General features: G+C 41.2%; 1 protein-coding gene across 1 annotated transcript in view; it reads left to right on the forward strand.

Moving 5' to 3' along the window:
- Positions 1-21,714, forward strand: part of LOC306776430 (ephrin type-B receptor 1-like) — a gene marked incomplete at both ends in the record, with an annotated part of 70,924 nt that extends 49,210 nt beyond the window's left edge. The window contains 11 exons of the mRNA XM_079267123.1: positions 3,983-4,148; positions 4,519-4,624; positions 5,561-5,622; positions 5,704-5,901; positions 10,579-10,826; positions 12,662-12,729; positions 15,195-15,342; positions 15,521-15,670; positions 19,758-19,954; positions 20,042-20,200; positions 21,606-21,714. Of these exons, the coding sequence (XP_079123249.1) occupies positions 3,983-4,148; positions 4,519-4,624; positions 5,561-5,622; positions 5,704-5,901; positions 10,579-10,826; positions 12,662-12,729; positions 15,195-15,342; positions 15,521-15,670; positions 19,758-19,954; positions 20,042-20,200; positions 21,606-21,714 (1,611 nt within the window). The remainder of the gene's footprint in view (positions 1-3,982; positions 4,149-4,518; positions 4,625-5,560; positions 5,623-5,703; positions 5,902-10,578; positions 10,827-12,661; positions 12,730-15,194; positions 15,343-15,520; positions 15,671-19,757; positions 19,955-20,041; positions 20,201-21,605) is intronic.
- Positions 21,715-22,739: the final 1,025 nt, after the last annotated feature.

Below are 22,739 nucleotides of genomic sequence, written 5' to 3' on the forward strand. Positions count from 1 at the left end.
ATGTACTAATATTTATATCCAATAACTAAATGATTATATTATATATAGATTATATTCAAACCATGCTCTTTCCTGTCTTCCTCTCACGAGCCTCGTAGCTGATTTTCTTTTATGAAGTGCGATTCAAAAAGATCTTCCAGAGTTCATTGACTGTTATTGCAATTACTGAAATACATCCATGTCATTATCAGAATGTGGTGTGTGTTCAGAGAAGAACTATCACAGATTGAACTTTGCAGAACTGTCCTCACCAGATAAACAGCAGTGTTGTTTGTTGAAGCTCCTAAACATTCATGATGTTTGAATTCTCCTGAGTGCTAAACTTTTGTGATGATTGCAAACAGTGACTGTCCTTTCTTAGAGAAGCTTGACATTGTTTTGCTGTTGCAAAACCTTTTAGGAAGACGCTAAGGTGGAAAGTTCAACTATGGCATCACAGAATACACTCTAATGACGATAATGAAACATTTTAGAAGGCATCGAACAACAATGGTGTTGTTGTCACATGAGGGCTGGAATAATCGTGCACAGTAAAAGCCACTTGGGTAAAAGGGGGAAATTTAACTGAATAAATCACATATTGGAACATTAGATGAACACAAAAAGCACAATATGGGCTCCTTGCAACATTGTAAATCACATTTTTACTGCACCTGGTGCGGTGATGTCGGTATGTCAACATGAAAATGGCAAATTTCGGACATGTACTTTAGTCATCAAGATATCTGCACCGATATCTTGCCACTCATTGCAATGCCGTGCTTTTTGAAGAGCAGCTATTGGATAAAAACTGCATTCAAACATGAAGATTATGTCCATGCTGCAGAGACTGTCTGAATCTATCGGACCTTGTGCACAATTCTATAGGAAACCATCGAGAAAGCTCACGCTTCTAGCGATAATTAACATAATAGCAAAACAATACAAGATGTTGCGGGTAACGGGGGTGTGACGTGTAAAACATGTAACAATGTAAATGCATGCCCCGGGGTGGGGGTGCTGCACCTAGCGTCGATGGTGCTACTTTTGCACAGTTTGTGTAAAAGTTGCAGGGATTAACAGAGAATAGCAGAGAGAGAAAGAGAAAGTTGACACTCTGCCTCGCGGAGAGCAATTAGAGTGAGTTTGAGTTCGAGTTTAGGACAGAGTGAGAAGAACTGCACTCGAGAGATGTCCTGTAGCTGCAGCCTGACAGTCACAGATAAAACACTTACATTGTCAAAATCAGGGCAGCGACTTTACTGTAAGCCGGCCTTATGTGCTGCTGCCTTTGCTTTAACATTATTTAACATGGAAGCTAATAAAGACCCAGAATCAAAAGCTGGCAGTTAACTTCTTTCATTGTTTCTTCTTTTCATTGTTCTTCCTTGATACACATCTTACGAAGGGGGAAATAATGCATTTTACATGCGAACCACTTAAAGTGACTAATTTTAGCTCATGGCTTCAAGTGAAGAATTCCTCGGGGAGCAGTTTGATAAGCCTGGCGAAAGAGAGCGTTGCACCAGTATCTCCTTTTCGCATACTTTTCTCCACCTGCCTTCCCTCCCATCTCCTCCATCCCTCCCTCACCTCCTCCTCTCCCCTCACAGCCACTCTATAGATAATGAGGTTTTAATGTTGTATATTTGATATGGCACAGTGAGGCTGGATTTTTCCCCACTACTTATCTCTGGCTTCCAGACCTTCCCAGATGGGTTGCCCTCTAACCTTTTCACTGTGGCAACCCCCCTCCACACACACACACACACACACACACACACACACACACACACACACACACACACACACACACATCTCCAAATCCAAACCCCACCCCAACACAAAACCAATGTGGCCTCTTCCAAATATAACTATTATTATCTCCCAGGTTTCAAAAGTGCAAACTGTGTACTTGTCCCTGTTGTGCGTCCTAATTATGACAGTAGGAATCTGCCTGGTCATAGTGGTTGAATACAGTCTATTAAGATGCTGTAGGTAACAATACTACATGACACAAGACATCTCATATTTTATAGTAACAGAAAAGACAGCCACAAGCAACAACAAAAGATGACAAAATCCAGAAGAACAACAAATTGTCTAAGACAATGTTATTAAGAATTATAATGATAACAGCAATGAAAACTCAGCCGTCTTTAACCCCTTTTTATTCATGTGCATGTCCTCTTTTGTCCCACTTCTTCTCTCTTTCCACCCCCAACCCTCATTTTCTTTCGGCTCTTTTCCCTCCTGAACTCTCCGCCTCATCATCTCTCTTCCTCTCCTCTTTGCTCTCCCGTTGACCCCTCCACCTCCTTCATCCTCACGGCATGATTCCCTCCGCCATCATTTCATGCCATCACCACACCATATCTGTCCTTCCCTTCTGGACAGTTTCCGTCTTGCTGCAATACAAACCTTTTTTATTTAAAAGGAATGGGTGAGAGGAAGCATATAGGAGGAGGGCCTGGAATGATGGCGGTAAATGGTTGTAGCTTTGGCTTCATCAGATAGGCCTGATAGGTCTGATGCCACATTTACCTCAGGAGGAGGAGTCTGTGAGCAATAACTAATTCTCACTTTGTTATATCTGAAGGAGATGGAGGAAAGAACGGGTAAAAGAGGACGAGATTTAAGAGGTTGTTTTTTCAAAGTATGAAGAAGGTAGTAGTGGACAAAATGACTTTGATTGATGATTTTATTTGCAACTTAAGTGGTGTATTGCATTGCAAAAGGTTTTGGTGCCAAGGCTTTTAATCGTGTCACTATTCTAGTAAAATGGAAGTGAATACAATTGTGTGCTGTTTGTGCTGCACAAAGCATCACAAAATTACATTTTGTAGGATTTGATGGCAGCATGACCTTCCAGAAACAATGGCCTTGTATCTCTAAACTTACTTTTACCAGTTTTTATAGGAACAACTTATTTAGTAGACTGTAGTTCACATGAAAGCTTTTCACACCAAGGCTCGATTACCCGGAGTAAGACAATATTTCTGCAACGACAACTTGCTGTTGAGTTTTTTTAAAAGCCATTTTAAACCATGGCAAGGTACCACTTATAGGGTTAGTTACCAGCAGCTGTAATCTGAAAATCATGTCTCTTCAGTGGTTTCTCACCTTGCTGCTCTGATGTAGAAGTTAACTCCTGCCTATGTCTGTACACTATGAAATGACTGTGAGATGTGGGATCAGATGCTCACACCCATCAGTGATGCTGGATGTGAGCAAATTAAATATATGTTGTCACTCAACGCCAGTGGTGTTTATGTGCCGATATTTTAAGATATGCCCCTTCTTGAAACGCCCCACCCCAGTACGTTGAGTGTAAATCGATATTTTTGTTATGCTGCTCAAAATACTCAGAAATATGATTTGGAAAATACAACATGACCCGGTCACTCTGGACAATCTACACAGTTCTCTGTGAACTGTTTTCTTCATGACTTTCCTTCAGTAGAAAAGAATGAGGTCTGTGGATTATTCTGAGGAACTGGGACAATATTTTTGGAAAACAAAGAATAATATTTATATAATATATATATTTTTTTTTTTATTTGAGCACCACAAACAAAATTCTATTCTCTTACATTGTATCGGTGTGAAGGCAGATGTCTCCATATGGACAAATAAAACCCAACATAATTCTATGAATAGACAACAAAGGGTAAGTGTGAAGATGTCTGTAGGAATGTTGGTGAACTGACCCTTTAAGGTGTGAATTGAGAGAAATGGATGGATGCTCAGAAACAAAATTGCCTGAGGGTATTTGAACTGTTCTTTTTTACTGTTGGAAATGGACAATGACAAAAAATGTGACAGAGACTGGCATGGTTTGACAAGATGAATGAAAAATCTTTGGAATACTTAATCTTGTTTTAGCTGAAGGCCAAAACTGAGTACTAAATTGAGTCCCTCTCAGTCAGTGATTGATGAAGTGTTACGGTCTGTCTTGGCTTGCTGTGAGACATATTCATCCCTCTCTCAACCTCCTCTTCAGTCCCTGTCGTCAGTGCAGAACAGTTCAGTGGTCCTGAGCAAAACACCCAATGTTGTTCTGGAGGGTCTGAGGCCGGGGACCGGCTACATGGTCCAGGTGAGGGCCCGCACTGTGGCCGGCTACGGATCCTACAGCAAGGAAATGCTCTTCCAAACGCTCACCGACGGTAAGTGGGTGGGTGGTGTGTGGAGGTGTGTGTGTGTGTGTGTGTGTGTTGGTGGGGGTTTTATGGTGGAGAGGAAAGAGAGTGCAGGACTGAGAGGAGGAATGTTCGAGGTGGAGCAAGAGTGAAAATCTGGTGGTGAAGTAATTAAATTCTGCCCTACTTTGTGTGTGCATGAATTTGGGTGTTGCAGTCATGTAAAATGAGCCATGGAAATGCTAATTTATGAGAGCGAGAGAGAGAGAGAGAGAGAGAAACTGTGTGTATGTTTTCCATTCCAGAAATACTCAGTTGTGTTTATGTAAGAGAGTCTAAAAAAATAGAAAGATAATACTGTGGCTGATTGTGTGTGTGTTTGTTTGTGTTTCTGCAGATGAGTATAAGTCAGAGCTGGGACAGCAGCTCTCCCTGATTGCAGGCTCTTTAGTGGGTGGAGTGTGTATCGTCTCATTGGTAGCCATCACCATCATCTGTACCAGGTAACGCACACACACTCATATAAAAAAATAATAAGGTGTGAAAATGTGGCTATTTGCAGTGTAAACACTCTGTATCCCAACAACGTATTGGCCCTTTTCACAGAGGACATTTTGATTGTCATGTAGGCAAAGCAGGCGTGTTACTAATAACATTAGCAGTGGCTCCTTTCTATTCAAGTGTCACAGCACGTCCTGACAGTGTGACAGTGAGCCAGCATGCACAATACCCAAATCCTGAAAGTGAAGCAGCTAAATTGGAATTCACCCATCATTCATCGATGCAAATTGTGACGATGATTCTTAATTCAGATTTCATTCACGAGCATTTTCCAGAGCTTTTTCAACCACACCTCACGGCCTGGAAGCTCAGTCACGTGATAGCAGGTGCAGAATCCCCACCACCCCAAACACACGACCATCTGTTACCATCAGCTACATACTTTGGCCGTCAGGTTATAACTGAGCCTTCTCTATGAGAAGCAACACTGTGAGACGTGGATGACAGGTAGTGAGTGCACCTTGAGTTAAGAGTTTTATTGTCCATAACAATGTTACCAAGATAAAGGTTACACTTTCACATCAATCATTATTATTGCTACATGTATGTCACTGATACTGTTTGCGTACACATTAAATAAGACCTACTGTTGTAATGCATTACACTAAAATATTTTTATATAATGCAGATGAAAATGCCCCTGTAGGAGAAAGTATTTCTCAGCTGGACATGGCAAGTATTTAAAATAACTTGATAATAAAATTAGTCATTATTAAAATTGCCATCTTTGAACAATGACAACATGGCTTTGCACAAAAATGAGACCTCCCAGATATAGCACAACCGATTAGCATTCCTAACTTTTCTAAATTTTGTGCAACATTTCTGTCTGCTTGCATTTTTTTCCCAAAACTCTCCGTTTGTGTTTGTGACTGCAGAAGAAGGCAGTGTAAGGAGAGTGTGTACGGTGACAAGCTGCAGCAGTACAACGCAGGAGGAGGTATACGACCAGCACTGAAACTTAAATAGAACTTTACCTTTATACACACCAAACTTCTAAAACAGCGTTTATCTTCCTCAGAGGTGACTCTGAGGCCTGACATGTTCAGTGGTCCCACCCCCACGGTGACCTTTCCCACGATGTCTGAAGGCCATAGTTCACCGGGGGTCAAGATCTACATCGACCCCTTCACCTACGAGGACCCCAACGAGGCTGTTCGGGAGTTTGCCAAGGAAATCGACCCCTCCTGTGTCAAAATAGAGGAGGTCATTGGATCAGGTAGAGATTTTCATAGACTTCGTGTCTTTGACCCACGGCTTGCCCTTCTTTTCTTTTCTGTTTCTATAAAGTGTTCAATATTAACTCAACAGCTACCTAAAATGAAAATCCATGATTATTTCAGTATGTTTCAATTATCACCATGAATTCATTCACAAGAGCTTTTGTTCAAGAGTAAGATAAAAATCGAATGTACGGTCCATGTTCATATATGTTATAAACTGCCTCAAAAGGGAAGTTATAGAAAAGAAAACCCTGGTTTCTTCGAATGAGACCAACTGCACTTGAAACAGCAGATAGTCTACAGTAAATTAATACATTTCTTCAACTGTGCCAGACATTTGTGTCAATGGAAAAGATCTGGAAACATGCAATGTCAGTTCATTATTTTGCTTTATTTTTTTCCTTTGAAGTCAGGAGAGATGTTTTATTCATACCGAAAACTTTCACAGGAATAAATTAAAACTGCCTTCGTGCATTCTCTTTGGCTATCTGATCTGAACCATAAAAATGCTGTGTGAAGTTTGGCAAATAGAGAAATATGGTTGTGAAATGGAGTCCCAGAGCATCCTCTGATTTTTTTGGGGACAGAGTTTTTGCTTTCAGATGGGGAAAAAAAGATGGAAATAAGGTACAAAAAATACGGACATATTTTAAAGTTGCGAAGATGAAATGCCTTCTTTTACCATTGATCCCTGAGTACTACAACTATGCAACATCTTCAATCAATCATTTCACTCAAAATGCAGGAAAAATGTGTCTGTCAAGAATGCAAATACTCAAATACTTGAGAACAACCTTGGTACTTGGTTGCCGCGGACACACCCCAGGTCTAGCTTTGCTGCTGCCTTCGACCTGCAGTCGGAGCTCCAGCCAGAGCGGGAGAGCTCGGCGCACAGCAGCAGCATCTCTTCCTCCAGCCAGGAGCAGAGCTTCGATCCTCTGCTACTCCGGTCCCCGCCGGGGGCCAACACCGACATTGCGGTACTCCTGGCACAGAAGAACCAGGAGTGAGCGGAGCAGACTGGCAGACCCCGCCACAGTAGAAATGAGAGGTTTTCTAAAGGGACTCTAGTGCTCAGAAACGCTACCACTTTCATCCACAGGCAAAGACAAAACTGACACAAAGTGAAAGTTCGACCCCGTCATCCGGCTGCAGTGCATTTTTAACGAATAAACAACTCATCATCTTGAGCACATTTTTTGGATTGTTAGGGATATTTGTCTTATGTCTCAATCCACAACAAACAGAGGAATTTGTTTTACAAATATTATTCCCCAGTTAAAGCATAACTTTTTTTTTTCTTTGGACCAAAACCAATCAAACCCAAATGTTCCATGGAGCTCTTGGTGTTAAAGGTCATGAACTAGACTGAGACCCTCACCGCTGTGACTATGTGCTTTCGGCTTTGGTCTGTTGAGCCGCTCTGAGAGGCTTTCTGTAATCCCTCCGTTTCTCGCTTTATTTCTCTCAGGGGAAGGTTTCTCACCTCAGCCAGAGGTGACAGAGGAGGGATGAAAACAACGGGTAGGGAGAGGAAAATATGAACCGGTGATATGAGATGTGGCCAGACTTTGAGCCCTTACACTGTTGAATCTCTCCTGCGGTAGAAAGTAAAAATATATCCACCTCTCTTTCAATGGTTTTCCCTCTCTCCAACTTTCTCTTTTCTTTTTCTTTCTGTATTTCTTTGATACTTCCTCTTATTTTCATATCTCTCTGTGATTCAGCCCCTGTGGAGTTTTAGAGTTTGTTTGCGTAGAGAGAAATGCTAAAACAAAGAACCAAGGGGGGAAAAAGCAGAACAGCAGATTGAGGGAAGATAAAAGAGGAAGGCACCCTTAGGAGATGATAAAAATATCTCACCTCACTTTCTCTTACTCTGTCTCTCTCTCCGCGATAACACTTCTCTCTTTTTTTCTTTCCTTCATCACTCGTAAATGTTCCTCATAAAAAGCACTTTAAGCCCTGAAACACTTTAATTTACAATAGAAACGAGCGATGACATCTCCCCTGACAGGCCAGTTAATTTACTTCGACTGTGTTTAGAAATACAGGAGATTTAAGACAAGATTTTAGAATAAAACCAATGACTAATTATTGTAATGCTCCATCTTCCCATTGACTATTTTAGAAAAAGAGGAAGTGACATGTCACCTGATCTCGTCTCCATCTGATTCCGTCCACACTTCCTTCCATCTTCTCCCATATTTTAAATACTGTCTCATTTCCATCCATCGCTCTTTCATTTCTTCACCCTCTATCCCTCCTTCCTCGCCCCATCCTCTCTTTCCATTCTCCCTCTTATTTTGTCCTCCATCCATCTCTACGTCAGGTTGATTTACAACAGTGACAACAGATAGTTTTTAATGAGCAGTGAGATGTGGAGCAGAGATCACAGTGACACAGGACGACACAGCCCGTCATCCAATTCCCATCACTCATCCATTGTTCACACATGATTTATATCTCTGAGATGGCGACTTTTATTTTGAAGTGATATTCAATTTCCACGTCCCCAAGCAGCATATGGCTGCATTTATTTTGACAAAAGACATCTGTGTCTCCAGCACTGTAGGAAATTGTCTGTACATTGATCAAATTCAAGACATATCTTTGGCTTTGTAACCGACTACAACCAACCAATTCATAGCATGCATTAAGAAAGCAATAACAAAAGACACATGAAGAATTTCTTCTTTTGTTTTGCATTAGTCTCTTCCACACTTTGTTGCTTTTGTTTTTACCGTAGTGCATTATGGGACATTGCACTGACGGATCCAAATGAGAACATGTCTCATTCAATGTCAGTTCAACATAAATAACATGGGACACCTGCTGGATGACAGTTTCATTTCTCCCTCTAACTATTTTTCTCATTCTCACTCTGCTTTCACTTTTCCAGTGAACAAACGAGTACAATACTATGAATGTCTGTAAATGTGCATCGTAATTCCAGTATTTAAATGACATCGCCACCCTTCTCTATGATACCCGTCTTTTCATCTGTTGTCTAGATGGCTGTTCAGTACAACTATCTACAACAATCTAGTTCTAATTTAGCATAACCTGACCCTGAAGTCTTCTTTGACTCTGGTGGATCTTTTCTAAAGTCTGACAAAAAAAAACAACAGATGGTGTCATTATTGGGAAATAGCTAACTAGCCTAACAAGCTGACAAAAGGCATACTATGCGACAACAGGGACCTCAGTACAGGTAATGAATGCACCAGGGAACATGAACAGACTTAGAAAACTGCTTAGCCTACAACATTAAATTAAACTGCAGGCAGAGATTGAACATATAAACATTTGTCTCTTTATCCATGAGGTCACCTTGCTTCCTTTGTTTAAACTGCGAGAGGAAACTTAAGGTGTGGTGTGCAACGCCAAATACCTTTGCAATAATAAAGGCATTGTCCCTTTTATCTCGTTTGCCACCCCACAAACCTCTTATTACCCCCGAGAGGAGCTATTGAGGGGATTCGATTTTTGTTGTTCTTTCGGACGACAAAAATACCATCAATGTCCCCTTTACCAAAGCCCCCAACCTCAATCTGCTTGAGCAAAGCTGCTCAAAGGACATCAGTATGAGACTGAGGGGCGGCTTTTGCAGTCACTAAACCTGCACAAATAAGACACAAAGAGACTCAAATAGCTCGATCGGGTATCAGTGATGATAGGCCGATATGCTATCGGTGACCATTATTTTAATAAAAAACAATTCAGTACATTTAGATCTATTCATGTATTTGTTGCATTTTGTTTCACAAAGTTAAGAAAACAATGTTTAAGTCAACCATGATGTTGACTTTCATATCAAAGAATTGGCCGATGCCTGAAGCCAAGATATCTAAATCGGGACTGAAAAATGTTTGCATACATTTGCCGTCAATTAAGCCCCTTTCAATGCAATGAGCCTCATTGCAAAAACAAATCGTATTCATAAAAATCAGCGCAAATGGCTACTCACAGTTACAGTGAAACTATCCCAAATACATTTAAGCCCTGCCACGTTTATATTCCTTGCTTGAAGTTTTGAGGAAGGCCTCATTTTTCTGCCTACAGTGTTCTTAGCGCAAAGGTAACATTTATACTTTGCCATATAGATAATTGCAATCAGATGCAGAAAAAGGAAAATTGCACTGTATGGATGTGTTTGCGCTGTATGGGCGCAGATAGTGGTTCATTCATTGTGCTATTGGTGGCCGCAATGTATTCTTTGTGAATTTGCCCATTAGGGTGCAGAGGGCAGCTCCCATGACTGAGAGAGTGTTTATGTCTTTAACACACACTGCCCTTCTCACTACTGCCCAACTCAGCTGCTGCAAAGGACAATGTGCTCCTTCTCGTTTGATCGATGTAGTTTGTAATAATGAATGGTCGCCAAATTGTTTGAACTTCAGCCCACCTGATTTCTCAGCCTGGTGACTCATCGCTACATCTGAAAATGAGATTGAAATGGAATTATTTATTCACCCCTTTTAATATGTAATAATTAATTTCAACATTTTGAGTTCAGAGAAGCATTAGAAGAAAAGCCATCCCCAATAATGCACTTGTATTTTCCTGCTGAGTCACATACTGTTTCTGAAGAACTTTAAATGTAAACTGTACCTTTTTCATTTAGCTTTAAAGCTTTAATGTCAGCCACATCATGTTTTTTTCTTCTTCAGGTGAGTTCGGGGAGGTGTACAGAGGTCGCCTGAAGCCTGTTGGGAAAAAAGAAATTGCTGTGGCCATCAAGACCCTGAAGATTGGTTACTCTGAGAGGCAGAGGAGGGACTTCCTGTCCGAGGCGTCAATCATGGGCCAGTTCGACCAACCAAACATCATCAGACTGGAGGGCGTCGTCACCAAGAGCAGGCCTACGATGATCATCACAGAATTCATGGAGAATGGAGCACTTGACTCGTTTCTCAGGGTAAATACTCTACACACACGCGCGCACACGTCTATTAGATATTTGAACAGTGTCCTGCTGAACTTTATTTAATATCTTCACTGTAGATGTTGGCGCATGCATACACTGTACTACTACAATGAACCCAAACACAGTTGACAGTCTCAACCGAATGTCTACATCCTGAGCTGAGATTAGTTCGTCATCTTATGAAACAGCCCTTTGACACTTTAAAAACGAGTTCAGCAGTTTGACTTTCTTACACGAGGTGGGATGGGTTCATTTTACACACACAATGAAGCTGTTGAGGCAAATCACATCATTGTTATTATATCGATGAAAAATGTGGTGAACAACATCATCATTTTTGCAAAATAGCTTCGAAACATTACATAACGTATGTATTGATGGTTTTGCCTACAGTATCTATACACACACTTTCCTTCAGTTCAAAATCACCTGTTGTCCAAACACATAGATCCCTAAATGGAGAGACGGATGGGAAGCGGAGTAGAGGGAGTTTTTTGAGAATGGGACTCAAAGACAGAAACAACTTCCTGCTCTTCTTTTTCTCCTCTCTTTCCCGTCCTGCGCTCTTTCCTCCTCATCCTGCGAGGATGTCTGTCTGTCAGTCTGTTCGTCTCTTTGATCCTGCCCTCCTTCCGAGGTGCCTTTAAAGACAGAGAGAGAAACCCTTTGATGTTTGGTTCTCACAGCGTGACCCCTTTTGACTCAGAAATCATCCGCTGACTCATGCACACACACACACACACACACACAATGATCGATCTCACTGGTGTTGCTGTCCTAGCGTGACCATCTTGCAAGCACAAGACCCAGAGGATCAATGTGTGTGTTTGTGTGGGTGTGTGCACGTGTGTGTGTACCGAAGAAGGTTTTGCATGCAGAGGATTAGGCTAGAAGAGCATCAAAGGCGAGGTTTGATGCACAAAGTGAATTAAAAGGCGCACGCACACACCTTCGACTGCAAGTATGTCAGCAGGGATGTTTTTACTTTTTGGCCCAAAGGTGAAAAGAATAAAATAGCCAAAAGGTCAACGTATCTGCTAACTACAACAAACCTCCAGCTCCTCGAAATGTGTGTTTATTTTCTGTTGATTTCCAATATTCAGATTATAGGATGAACCACTTTTACATCATATTAAATCCTGAACATCTTTAGGACAGTGAAAGATTATCTATGAATGTTATCAAAGTCCGTGTTTAATAATTCCAGCTCAACAAACGTCTTTGGCCAACTGAAATATTATTCAAGGGGAAACAGCATTAGAGTAACTGCACACTTGTACATATTTTTCAAGCTGTAAACTAAATGATATGACTGTACCGTGATGAAACACATCAATTTGACATTTCTCATCACATTTATAAAAATCGCCATTTCATGGTTGAAAGTGGCTCAAATCTTAATTATCTTGCGAGGCCATTTTCTGAGATAGAGTCGACCGTTTGGGACTAATCATGAAATAAAATATTGGCTTTCATATGCCGTGACAAGTTCAAGTTGCTACTGTCACGAAAGTTTGTCTCTCAAGTTATAATAAGTTATATAATTATAGAAAGTGGTATATTGAATCTTTAAAAATGTTACTGTTTGTACTGTGTTTCTATGCTCCTTTTTCACGTCACCTTAATCACATTACAGCCACATTTTGTAACATAGCTGTCATCTGCTTTGAAAAAAGGGTATTTTTTTCCACCCAAAATTGTTTGTTATAACCCCTGTATGTGAAATACTGACACATATTTGACTTTCTCAAAATAACTACATGGAAGTGAAAAAGTCAGATAACGGAAAAATATAAATAATCCTGTCACGGTTCATGGTTTTGCAGCAAAATGACGGGCAGTTTCCAGTGATCCAGCTGGTTGGTATGCTGAGGGGCATCGCGTCTGGAATGAGGTACAAATACACACACAAACACGCAGACATACTCACACTCACTGCTGCTACAGAAATCCATATTTATTATAAAGATGAAGAAGAAACTTTTTTCAAACATTTCAATGAAGTTATATATTTTTATTTAACAATACCAATTTTACCATATTCAATCCAATCCATTTTGTCTAGCCTAAAATCCTAAATCACAAATTTGCCTCCAATCCTCTGTCCCAGGACCCTCACATCGGTACAGGAAAAACTCTCCCCAAAAAAACCCTTTAAGAAAAGAAAAGAAGAAACCTTAGGGAGAGCAACAGAGGAGGGATCCCTCTCCCAGGATATACAGAAGTGCAATAGATGGCATGTGTACAGAATGAACAACATAACAGAGTTACAACACATTCAATGCATATGATGTAATGATAATGAGAGTAGTAGGCAGAATAATGACGGAAAGATTACGAGTACTTATAATAACAGCAGCAGTGAATATAATACATTAATAATGATAACAAAAGCATTAATGGTGTCAGTAATAGTCATAGTAATGTGACTAATAATGATGATAGTAGCAGTGGGTGTCAGCAGGGCCACGGCAGGAGGCACGACCATGGTCCAGGTATAACCACGATCCAAAAGCACAAAGACTCCGGGGAAGAAGCAAAGTTAATAGTAATGTGCATTGATGGGACATGAATTCAGACAGAAGGAGAGAGAGAAGAGGAGAGAGGAGCTCAGTGTAAAAACAGCAGTCCTTGAGATTAGTTTATCTGTTGAAGTACATATCCTGATTAAAGATAACTCAGAAATTCTTTACAGTGGTGCTGGATCATTAGATAATTGATTTTGGAGGTGTTCTGGGCCGTGTAGAATAACTTCAGTTTTGTCTGAATTTAACATCAGGAAGTTGCAGGTCATCCAGATTTGTATATCCTTAAGGCATGCTTGAAGTTTATTGAACTGGTTGGTTTCATCTGGCTTGATCGATTGATATATTTGGGTGTCATCTGCATAACAATTAAAGTTTTGGGAGTGCTTTCTGATAATATTGCCTCAAGGAAGCATATATAAGGTGAATAAAATTGATCCAAGCACAGAACCTTGTGGAACTCCATGACTAACGTTGGTGTTCATCGAGGTTTCATCGTTTACATTATACAAACTGAGATCGATCTGATAAATAGGACTTAAACCATAGTGCGGTTCCTTTAATGCCAATCAAATGTTCTAGTCTCTGTAATAGGACGTGATGGTCAATGCTCAGCTGCTCTGGCATTACGGAGGGCCTTCTTATATGTTTTAAGACTGTCTCGCCAGACTAACCAAGATTTTTCCAAGTTAGTGGAACGCCATATCATTTCAAGTTTTTGCGATGTTTGCTTTAATTTGCGGCTTTCCGGGTTATACCTCCTTTGTTTTATTATCTTCTTTTTTAGAGGAGCAATAGAGTCTAGTGTCATTCTCCTTCAACCTGTAGCAATATCGACAAGATGATCAATCTGGGACGGAGTAAAGTTATCACAGGAGTCCTCTGTTATATTGAGGCAAAGTATTGAATCAAATGCAGATGGAATCCCTTTTTTACATTTAGCTACAGCACCATCAGATAGACATCTAGTGTAGTTAATGGCCTACACTCGGAGGTAAAAATTCAAAGGTTTTTTAGGTAATGGTCCGATAAAAGAGGGTTCTGTGGAAAGTCTGTTAAATGTTGTATTTTAAGTTCATATGCCAGAACGAGGTCGAGGGTGTGGTTAAAACAGTGAGTGGGTTTCTGTACACTCTGACAGAAGCCAATCGAGTCTAATAATGAAATAAACGTACTCGTACGAACAGTACTAAGGCTAACATTATGGACGTCTACATGAATGTTAAAATCTCCTTCAATAATTACGTTATCTGTTTTAAGGACTAAACTTGAGGAGAACTCTGAAACTGTCGATAGGAATTCAGAATAACACCACAACAAATATAATTGGCTGTAGTGTTTTCAAGGTTGGGTGTGAAAGATTAAGAACAAGGCTTTCAAATGAGTTACAATATAATTTAGATTTAGGGTCTGTTAATAGGCTTGATATTGAGATTTCAAGTGATGATATCGTATACTGTCTGGTCTGTCAGCAGATATCTCTTCTCTCCCACACACATACACACACACACACATGAACACATGAGTCTATTTATTTCAATAAGAGTGCCACAAATTATTGGCTTGGCAGCTGGAAACTGCTCACACATACACACGCACACACTCACTCGATCCTATCTGTGTTTTATTGCAGGTATCTGGCTGTGATAGCACACCAATGTGTGTACATGTGCACAGACATTAAATCCCATTCCTATTTCATCAAAGGTGGCTGGAAGTGATAACACACACTGACACGCACGCACACTGAATCCCACTTGCTTATTTCTGTAGCCTGGGTAGCTGGCGATGGATAACACACACATCCACACAATAAATCCTGTTTATGTTACAGGTACCTTGCGGAAATGAGTTATGTTCACCGGGACCTGGCTGCTCGGAACATCCTGGTCAACAGTAACTTGGTGTGTAAGGTGTCTGACTTTGGATTATCCCGGTATCTGGAGGAGGACACCTCTGACCCCACCTACACCAGCTCACTGGTAAGGACTCGCACACCAAAATGAAATTGTCTCACAGGAGGCATTATCAGACTGAGTGCTGTGTGATGCATGCGTGTAGGTGTTCATTTGGAACTCAACAGCAAATGAGTTTCCATTGCTTTCCTTCCATCATTTATCGTCCTCTCTCTTCTTGCCTTTTCTCTTCATTTTCTCTCAGGGTGGTAAAATCCCAGTGCGGTGGACGGCTCCAGAGGCGATCGCCTACAGGAAGTTTACGTCGGCCTCAGATGTCTGGAGTTACGGGATCGTGACCTGGGAGGTGATGTCATATGGAGAGAGGCCTTACTGGGACATGAGCAACCAAGATGTGAGTCACTGCGTGTGTGTGTGTGTGTGTGTGTGTGTGTGTGTGTGTGTGTGTGTGTGTGTGTGTGTGTGTGTGTGTGTGTGTGTGTGTGTGTGTGTGTGTGTGTGTGTGTGTGTGTGTGTGTGTGTGTGTGTGTGTGTGTGTAAGAGAGAGACAGACAGACAGACAGACACAGAGGGAGGGAAGGGGAGAGAATGGGAAAGTCTTTGTCTTCTTTTCTTCTGTTCTCATTGATTTCGAAAACTGTCTTGGAATGTATACGTTTACCCTTTTTTGTCACACGCTGTGTGTGTGTGTGTGTGTGTGTGTGTGTGTGTGTGTGTGTGTGTGTGTGTGTGTGTGTGTGTGTGTGTGTGTGTGTGTGTGTGTGTGTGTGTGTGTGTGTGTGTGTGTGTGTGTGTGTGTGTGTGTGTGGAGGTGGGTATGGGTTGGGGGTGTGCATGTTCGTTTCCTTTGCCGTCTCTCACAGCGGGTGTCTGCGGTTCTTGGAAAAACACTGAAAATAAGGGCATCAATTTAAGTGTCACAGAAATGTTTGTTTCCTGGATCATCAGACCAAAAGGCATCAGGATTTTGGTTTTCCAGCTGATCTTTTCTTCAGGGAACAGCTCATTGTCTTGACAACTTTATTCCAATTACCTTCACAGTATGATACATTTGCTGCAGCATTTTGACACCTTTTTATTTCTTTTTGCTGGCATCTCAATGATGTTATTAAGTGGTTTGAGGTTTCATTCATCCCTGTGCGGTTTGGGCTAGAATTGATTGGCATTTATTTTCTTTTTAAAGTGTTCACTTCTCTGCTATTGTTGAGTTAAAATGTGTCGTAAAAAACACTCTCGTCCTTTCTTTAGGCTGAGTATTCAATTTTACTGTTAAACCTAAGGGAGACCACGCACCGTACATGAAAAAGGAGATTCCAGAAGATCGGATTGCTGACATTTTTATTTTTAGGTTTCTATTCCGAGAAGAAATGTGATACTCAGATTATAGTTAGTTTTGGCACTAAAACCCACTTCAAAGCAATGAGGCTCTAAATCTCAATCCTTGCTTTCTGAAACTTTCCCAAAAAAGTAACATTTTCAGACACACAGCTCCACTCCAGCAATGTTTAACCTGCTTTAGACCTCATTAACTTGGACTATGTGGGAAGTTTCCTCTTTCTGGTTACCTATCCGATGGATGAGGAGGTAATCAGTAGCGAGATGTCTTTCTAACTGTGAGACAGACACACATTTTTAACTGATGGAAATAAATTATTCCCCCATTTTTGTCAGCAGAAAACCATTTCCCCGCATTAGCATCTACATCACTTAAACCGCCTCTTTTCCCCGTTATTTCACACTTTCTCCCCCGGCTCTTGGCTCCCCCCTGCTGTCTCTCCTCACCTCCTCCCTTGCAGCCTCACCCCTCGTTCTCCTGCGGTTGCTCCTCCGAAATAGAAGCCGTCTCTGCAGCGGTAATGACAGAGAGTCAGTCTAATGACAGAGACGGTTTTATAATGGCACACACAGTATATAATAATGGGGAAAGTGTGTGTTACCACGATAGCTAACGAGGGTCTGTTGGGGCATTAACTATGCATGAACCTCACACCCTAAACTCACACCTGCTATACACATGAAGCCGAACCACACACATGCAGGCAGACATGCATGAAGGCACATACACACTTCAAAAAACGGTGAGATTGTCAGCGGAAGCCACCACAGGTGCCGTGTTCGACATGAATTAATCATGAAAGAGACCTGTGATGTTTTACTACACTCGCTATTTTTGATTGACAGCTGTGCTTCCAGAGAATTTATGCGGCACGAAGCCTGAGAAGTGTGTCGGGGTCAAGTAGAGTTCACTCAGCGAGCAGACAAATCCCCCGGCTCTGAATTTAGTGGAAGCTTCGCATTCCCTCAGCTTACTGTTAGGTAGGCTTACAAGTACACTGACACGGGCTGGTAACTTTAAATTTACGGGATGTGCGGGAAGTATTATTTCAAGGAATTTAACGGCCCATCTGCTTTGTTAAAGGCAGAATCTGTCTTTACAAACGTAGCAGCAGCACTCCAAAGTAAAGGCACAGTCTGAAGCGAGGTGTGGACTCAAACAGGCAACATAGAGAGCATTGCTTCAGATCAGTTAAATAGGGAATAATGAGCATGTGTGCATGTGATGGAGAAACACACTGGGGACATCTAAGGGAATGGCAGGGTAGTGACCGGCAGACAGAAAACATCCCAATAAGATGTAGGAAAGCCAGAATGTGTTGACCTTAAACTCATTTTCCTATAACTCCTGGCTTATCTGACTGTGACGGCAACATTTATTTCAAGAAATAGTTTAACGCTTTGGGAAATAAGCTTATTTGCTTTCTTGTCATGCACAAAGACTTCAAACGTAACAAAAGCTGTCTCCCAGCACCTCTAAAGATAAAAAAAAAAAAAAAGTCAACACATTATATATCTTTGGTTAAAAGTGTAAAAGGTAAATGAGGGTTTGTGAGTGTGACTATTTGTTGTCTGGGTTCAGGCTGCTGCTGTTGGCTTTATATGTACTGTACATCAGTGGTCTCATCTCACGCTATCCAAGAAAGCAAATAAGCAAATAAGCCAAACATTTCCTTTGAACATAAATGAATGGTTTGAAAAGTGCTTTCGAAAGTGTTTTCCCATTCTACACATATCATGATTGCAATCGAAGGAAACTGATGCTGCCACGTCTCTCGCTTCCAGACAGTTGTCATTCCAAAAGTTTTGCAGCCCTCCTGCTTCCTAGTGCTATGAAGGGTTTGTTTACATGACAAATATTCATTGGGCCTCTAAAGGATAGAGTGTGGAGGGCAAGAAGAAAGATGAAAGATAAATATCGTCTGAAGTCTTTCCAAAGACAGAAGAAGTTAAAAGCAAGGCAATCGGGTTACACAACAATGTGAGTTTGACACATTACAACTATCATAATTAGAGTGTGGGTGACATTTAAGAAGAATATTCACACATTCCTGGCACAGCTGACTAATTTGAGATAATGATCGCAGAACTTTCTCCTTTCCTTCATTTTTTTCTTTTCTTCTTCTGTTGTGTGGCGAGGCAGCTCGTTACTCTTTCAGTCAAAGGAGTTTTTGAATGCTGTGAAGTTCTGGATGATTACATTCTACACTCAAAGGCATGCTGGCGTATTTAGCACAACTTCTCTGCAATACAATTTTTTTGCCGAAAAGTTTTCACAGAAAAGCCTTGACAGATGCTTATCTTTCTCAATAGCTGCGTTGGCAGAATGAAATCAAAAGCTCCTCGGTGTAAAACTACCTGCCTCGACATCAGAGACTGCAGCAGGCGTCACCGCTGCTTAGCGATGAATATCTGGATATACTGTGCGACTGCACGCTGTGTCAGGATGGAGTTCTCAAATGGAAATTGAATCCTCATAACTAATCCGAGTTTTCTTTTTTTGTTGTCGTTTTAATTAAAGCTGAAGGAGGCAGGATTCTTCTGTAAAGATACACCTTCCAAAATCACAAAGGAGTTGTAACAGAGAAGACTGAACTCTTCTCTGCCAACAGGAAGTCACAAATCAAAATTTGAGAGAGATATCGTGTCCCCGAAACAGCAGCGAGACAGCAGGTCTCTACTTCTTCATCTTTCATCTGTCTGATATCCTCAGCATCATAGACCAGCACCATGCTGAGTGCAATTTACTGATGTCTGATCACAAACAACACATTTCTTTCAAAAATATTTCTTCCACTAGTCATTGGACATCTCACATTTTCCAGTTCTCATTCTTTATCCTTATATTCTTTCTTCCTGCAAATCTATTTTTGATAATGCATCCTGCATGAAGTTATAATGAATGTGTTAATAATACAGTTTTTTGTATTTACACATCCAGCAGCTACAAAGAAACAACTAGCTTTTTATTTAGAGTCATATATCTGGTGACCTGCAAAGTACCAATGGGAGCGGTGAGACTGAACCGAAACACTTCAGTTGCAGGTTGTAAAACCAAAATAACTGAGCTGAGAGTCAGCGATTAATTCTCTGTGGGTTTGTCTCTTGCTTCTGCTCCCTTCCTTCCCTCTCTCGCTGTGTCCCAGGTGATTAATGCCATTGAGCAGGACTTCAGGCTGCCAGCTCCCATGGACTGTCCGGTAGTGCTGCACCAGCTGATGCTGGACTGCTGGCAGAAAGACAGGAACGCACGGCCCAAATTCGGCGATATCGTCAGCATGTTGGACAAAATGATACGCAACCCTGCATCTCTCAAAGCCGGCACCAACATCGTCGCCCCCGGGTGAGGAGAGCTACAAATTGACATACACAAACTCTCAGAATTAGTTTTGAACACCTCTTTGTCTCTCCCAATCTCTACTCTCTGCAGTCCTTCCCATCATCCCTTGTTAGACCGTGGGGCTCCAGACTTGAGCAGGGTGAGCTCTGTGGACGACTGGCTGGCTGCGTTGAAGATGACCCAGTATCGAGACTCCTTCCTGGGCTCAGGCTTCACTTCTTTGCCGCTCGTCACACAAATCACAGCCGAGTAAGTCCACCCATTTATCCGCCTCTCCGTTTTTTGTGCGTCTGTCTCTACCTTCCTCGGTGGTCGGTGTCTTGTTAGTTGGACAGCTGATGAACTGATGCTGGTTGGCTGACTGCTGGTCCATGTGCAGGCCTATCTGTCTCTATGAACAATCTCCCAGACTTTCTTCCATCCTTTCTTCTTCTTTTTATCATGATATGACAATTACAAAACACTAAAACAACTCTGTCAAATAAACTGTAATTGCTGTAAAGGATTTGAACCAGTGACAATAATAAGAATCGGTGTGTGATGCTGTTGTTTCTTTAAAGCTTTCATGCAGCTATTTCCCATACCTGGCATACCTAGTGTTTCTGCTCGTGGTTTGTTCTCTCTTTTACTCTGATGACTGTGTTTTAATCAGAATTTCACTCCTTTCACCATATGCCATTGTGAGGAATTCTGAGAGTTTATCTTCATTTCCTTCGTATAATGCACAGTGGAATCAATTTGGTTGTTAGCTGTTCAAAGAATTGTAGATCCTTGCTTTTCCTGCTTAAACAAGCCTCTATAGGAGGCAAATTAGCACCTCTCCTTCTGTCTGAGAGCTACACGGTGTGGCTCCTGCTCCTGCCATTATCCTTGGACGAGGCACCAACCTCAGAACTGGAGTTGGTCCCTGTACACTTCACTGTGGGTCAAACATATAGGATCATTTTCCCCACAGGGATTAATTAAGTATGTTTTAACATAGAGCCAGTGTTGAGACAGCAGATATAGAGCCACACAGAATTGGCTATGAGCCACTGAACTGTATTCAAAAGGCTTTCAAAGGATGAGACACGACTATGCAGGGGGGGAAATGGACGCTGCACCTTTCAGATTTTTTGTTCCTGGAAATAAACAAAGCATTGAAAGACAAATGAATGATGTGCTGTGGGAATTTAATTATATTTTAAAAGGCCCAATTTAGATCCTATGCTTATATAGGCTGGATAGGTTTGTTTTTCATAGTGGTTAAAAGCAAATTCAGTAAAATAATATACATTTAAATAGGAAGAAATAAGACATTTCTTTGCTCTTTTTAATTAATCCTTGAAGCAGTTTATTTACAAATAAATCTCTCCATTAAAAAGCTAAGAGAGAACTATGCGAAATATTTCATAATTGTTTTATTTTCTCTCCAGAACATTTGAGTTAAACGTAGGTTACTGAGTCATTATTTAATCAAACCAAACACAGTCCTTACCCAGCATGCTCTCGCTGTGCTAATTTAACACACAGGTACCTCTTTGATTCCAATTCAAGCACCACTCATGATTACTGTAGTAGAGATTTACTGGAGTCACATACCACCTTTTAAAAGTAGCCATGTTTGTGATGATGAAGCAACCTTATATCTGTGCCTCTTTCTGTGTTCTTCCAGAGATCTTCAGAGGATTGGAGTGTCTCTAGCTGGACACCAGAAGAAAATCCTGACCAGTGTTCAATCGATGAGGCACATCGATGACCAGTCTCCGACTGAATCTGTGTAACCGCAGAGGGGAGTGACACAGTGTGAAATATTTGACAAGTGTGCAGTCGGAACGAGCAGGCTGTCACCTTTACACTTCTGTTTTACCCTCATACACCTTAACAATGTGCCGCTCTTGGAGATCTAAACCACCGTGTTTTTTAACAATCGCTGTGGCCATGTGTGTGTCTGCGTGGCCTCAGCAGTCACCGGGTCATCCTTCAGTCATTGGACAGACTTCTTTCACAACGTTTAGCAAATTGATTTGAACTAAATGCCTCTTGGAGGGAATTCAATGCAGAGTTCGTGCATGAGGAATAACAAGGCAGACATGGTTACAATCCCTCTCCCCTTAAATCTCCCCGCAAGATAACTTCATCCGTCTTTGAATTCGACAGACCAGTTTTCACCAGCCTGACTGTTTGATTCAACAGCCTGGTTTTTATTTCAGGATAAATCACACAAACATGCTACTGTGAAGAGGAAAGTGACTGAACAGACAGTTATATGAAGGGACACAAACTGGACTACAAGCTCGACAAAAGGTGATTTAAAACCGTGATTCTGGAGATCCATGGCAGGCTTTGCTGAATCGCTAACATCTGAATCCAGATAAGAGCCAACAGTTAAATGGGACTTTGTGAATCCATCTTCATATTGAAGAGTCTGTACATATTATGATATGGGATGTTTATTTCCTATTTGCTTTCACTTTTTGCCAACAACGTCGTTAACATGTTAATTGCCACTGGAGTATTGTGTGAGTTCTCTTTGATTATCTTCCTCTGATTCATCGCTGGAGTGAGCGTTTAAGTGCTGTGGACTGCAGACAAAATAGATAGAAACAAATAGGTTTAACAGTGCTATTTTTTGTGCTTTCCATGCAACAAAAGGAAAAGATAAACTCCGCCATGCAGAGAGCTGGAAAAGCTTGGCCTACTTAACATACTTCATTCAGAAGTTACTCATAATGGATGAAGTTTAACAATCAGAGGAAAGGCAATTACAGACCAGGAAGAGGAAGCAAAATCAGGTAAAGGTATATGA

This window comes from Melanostigma gelatinosum (genome assembly GCF_949748355.1).
Source record: "Melanostigma gelatinosum genome assembly, chromosome: 4".
NCBI classification, from domain to species: domain Eukaryota; kingdom Metazoa; phylum Chordata; class Actinopteri; order Perciformes; family Zoarcidae; genus Melanostigma; species Melanostigma gelatinosum.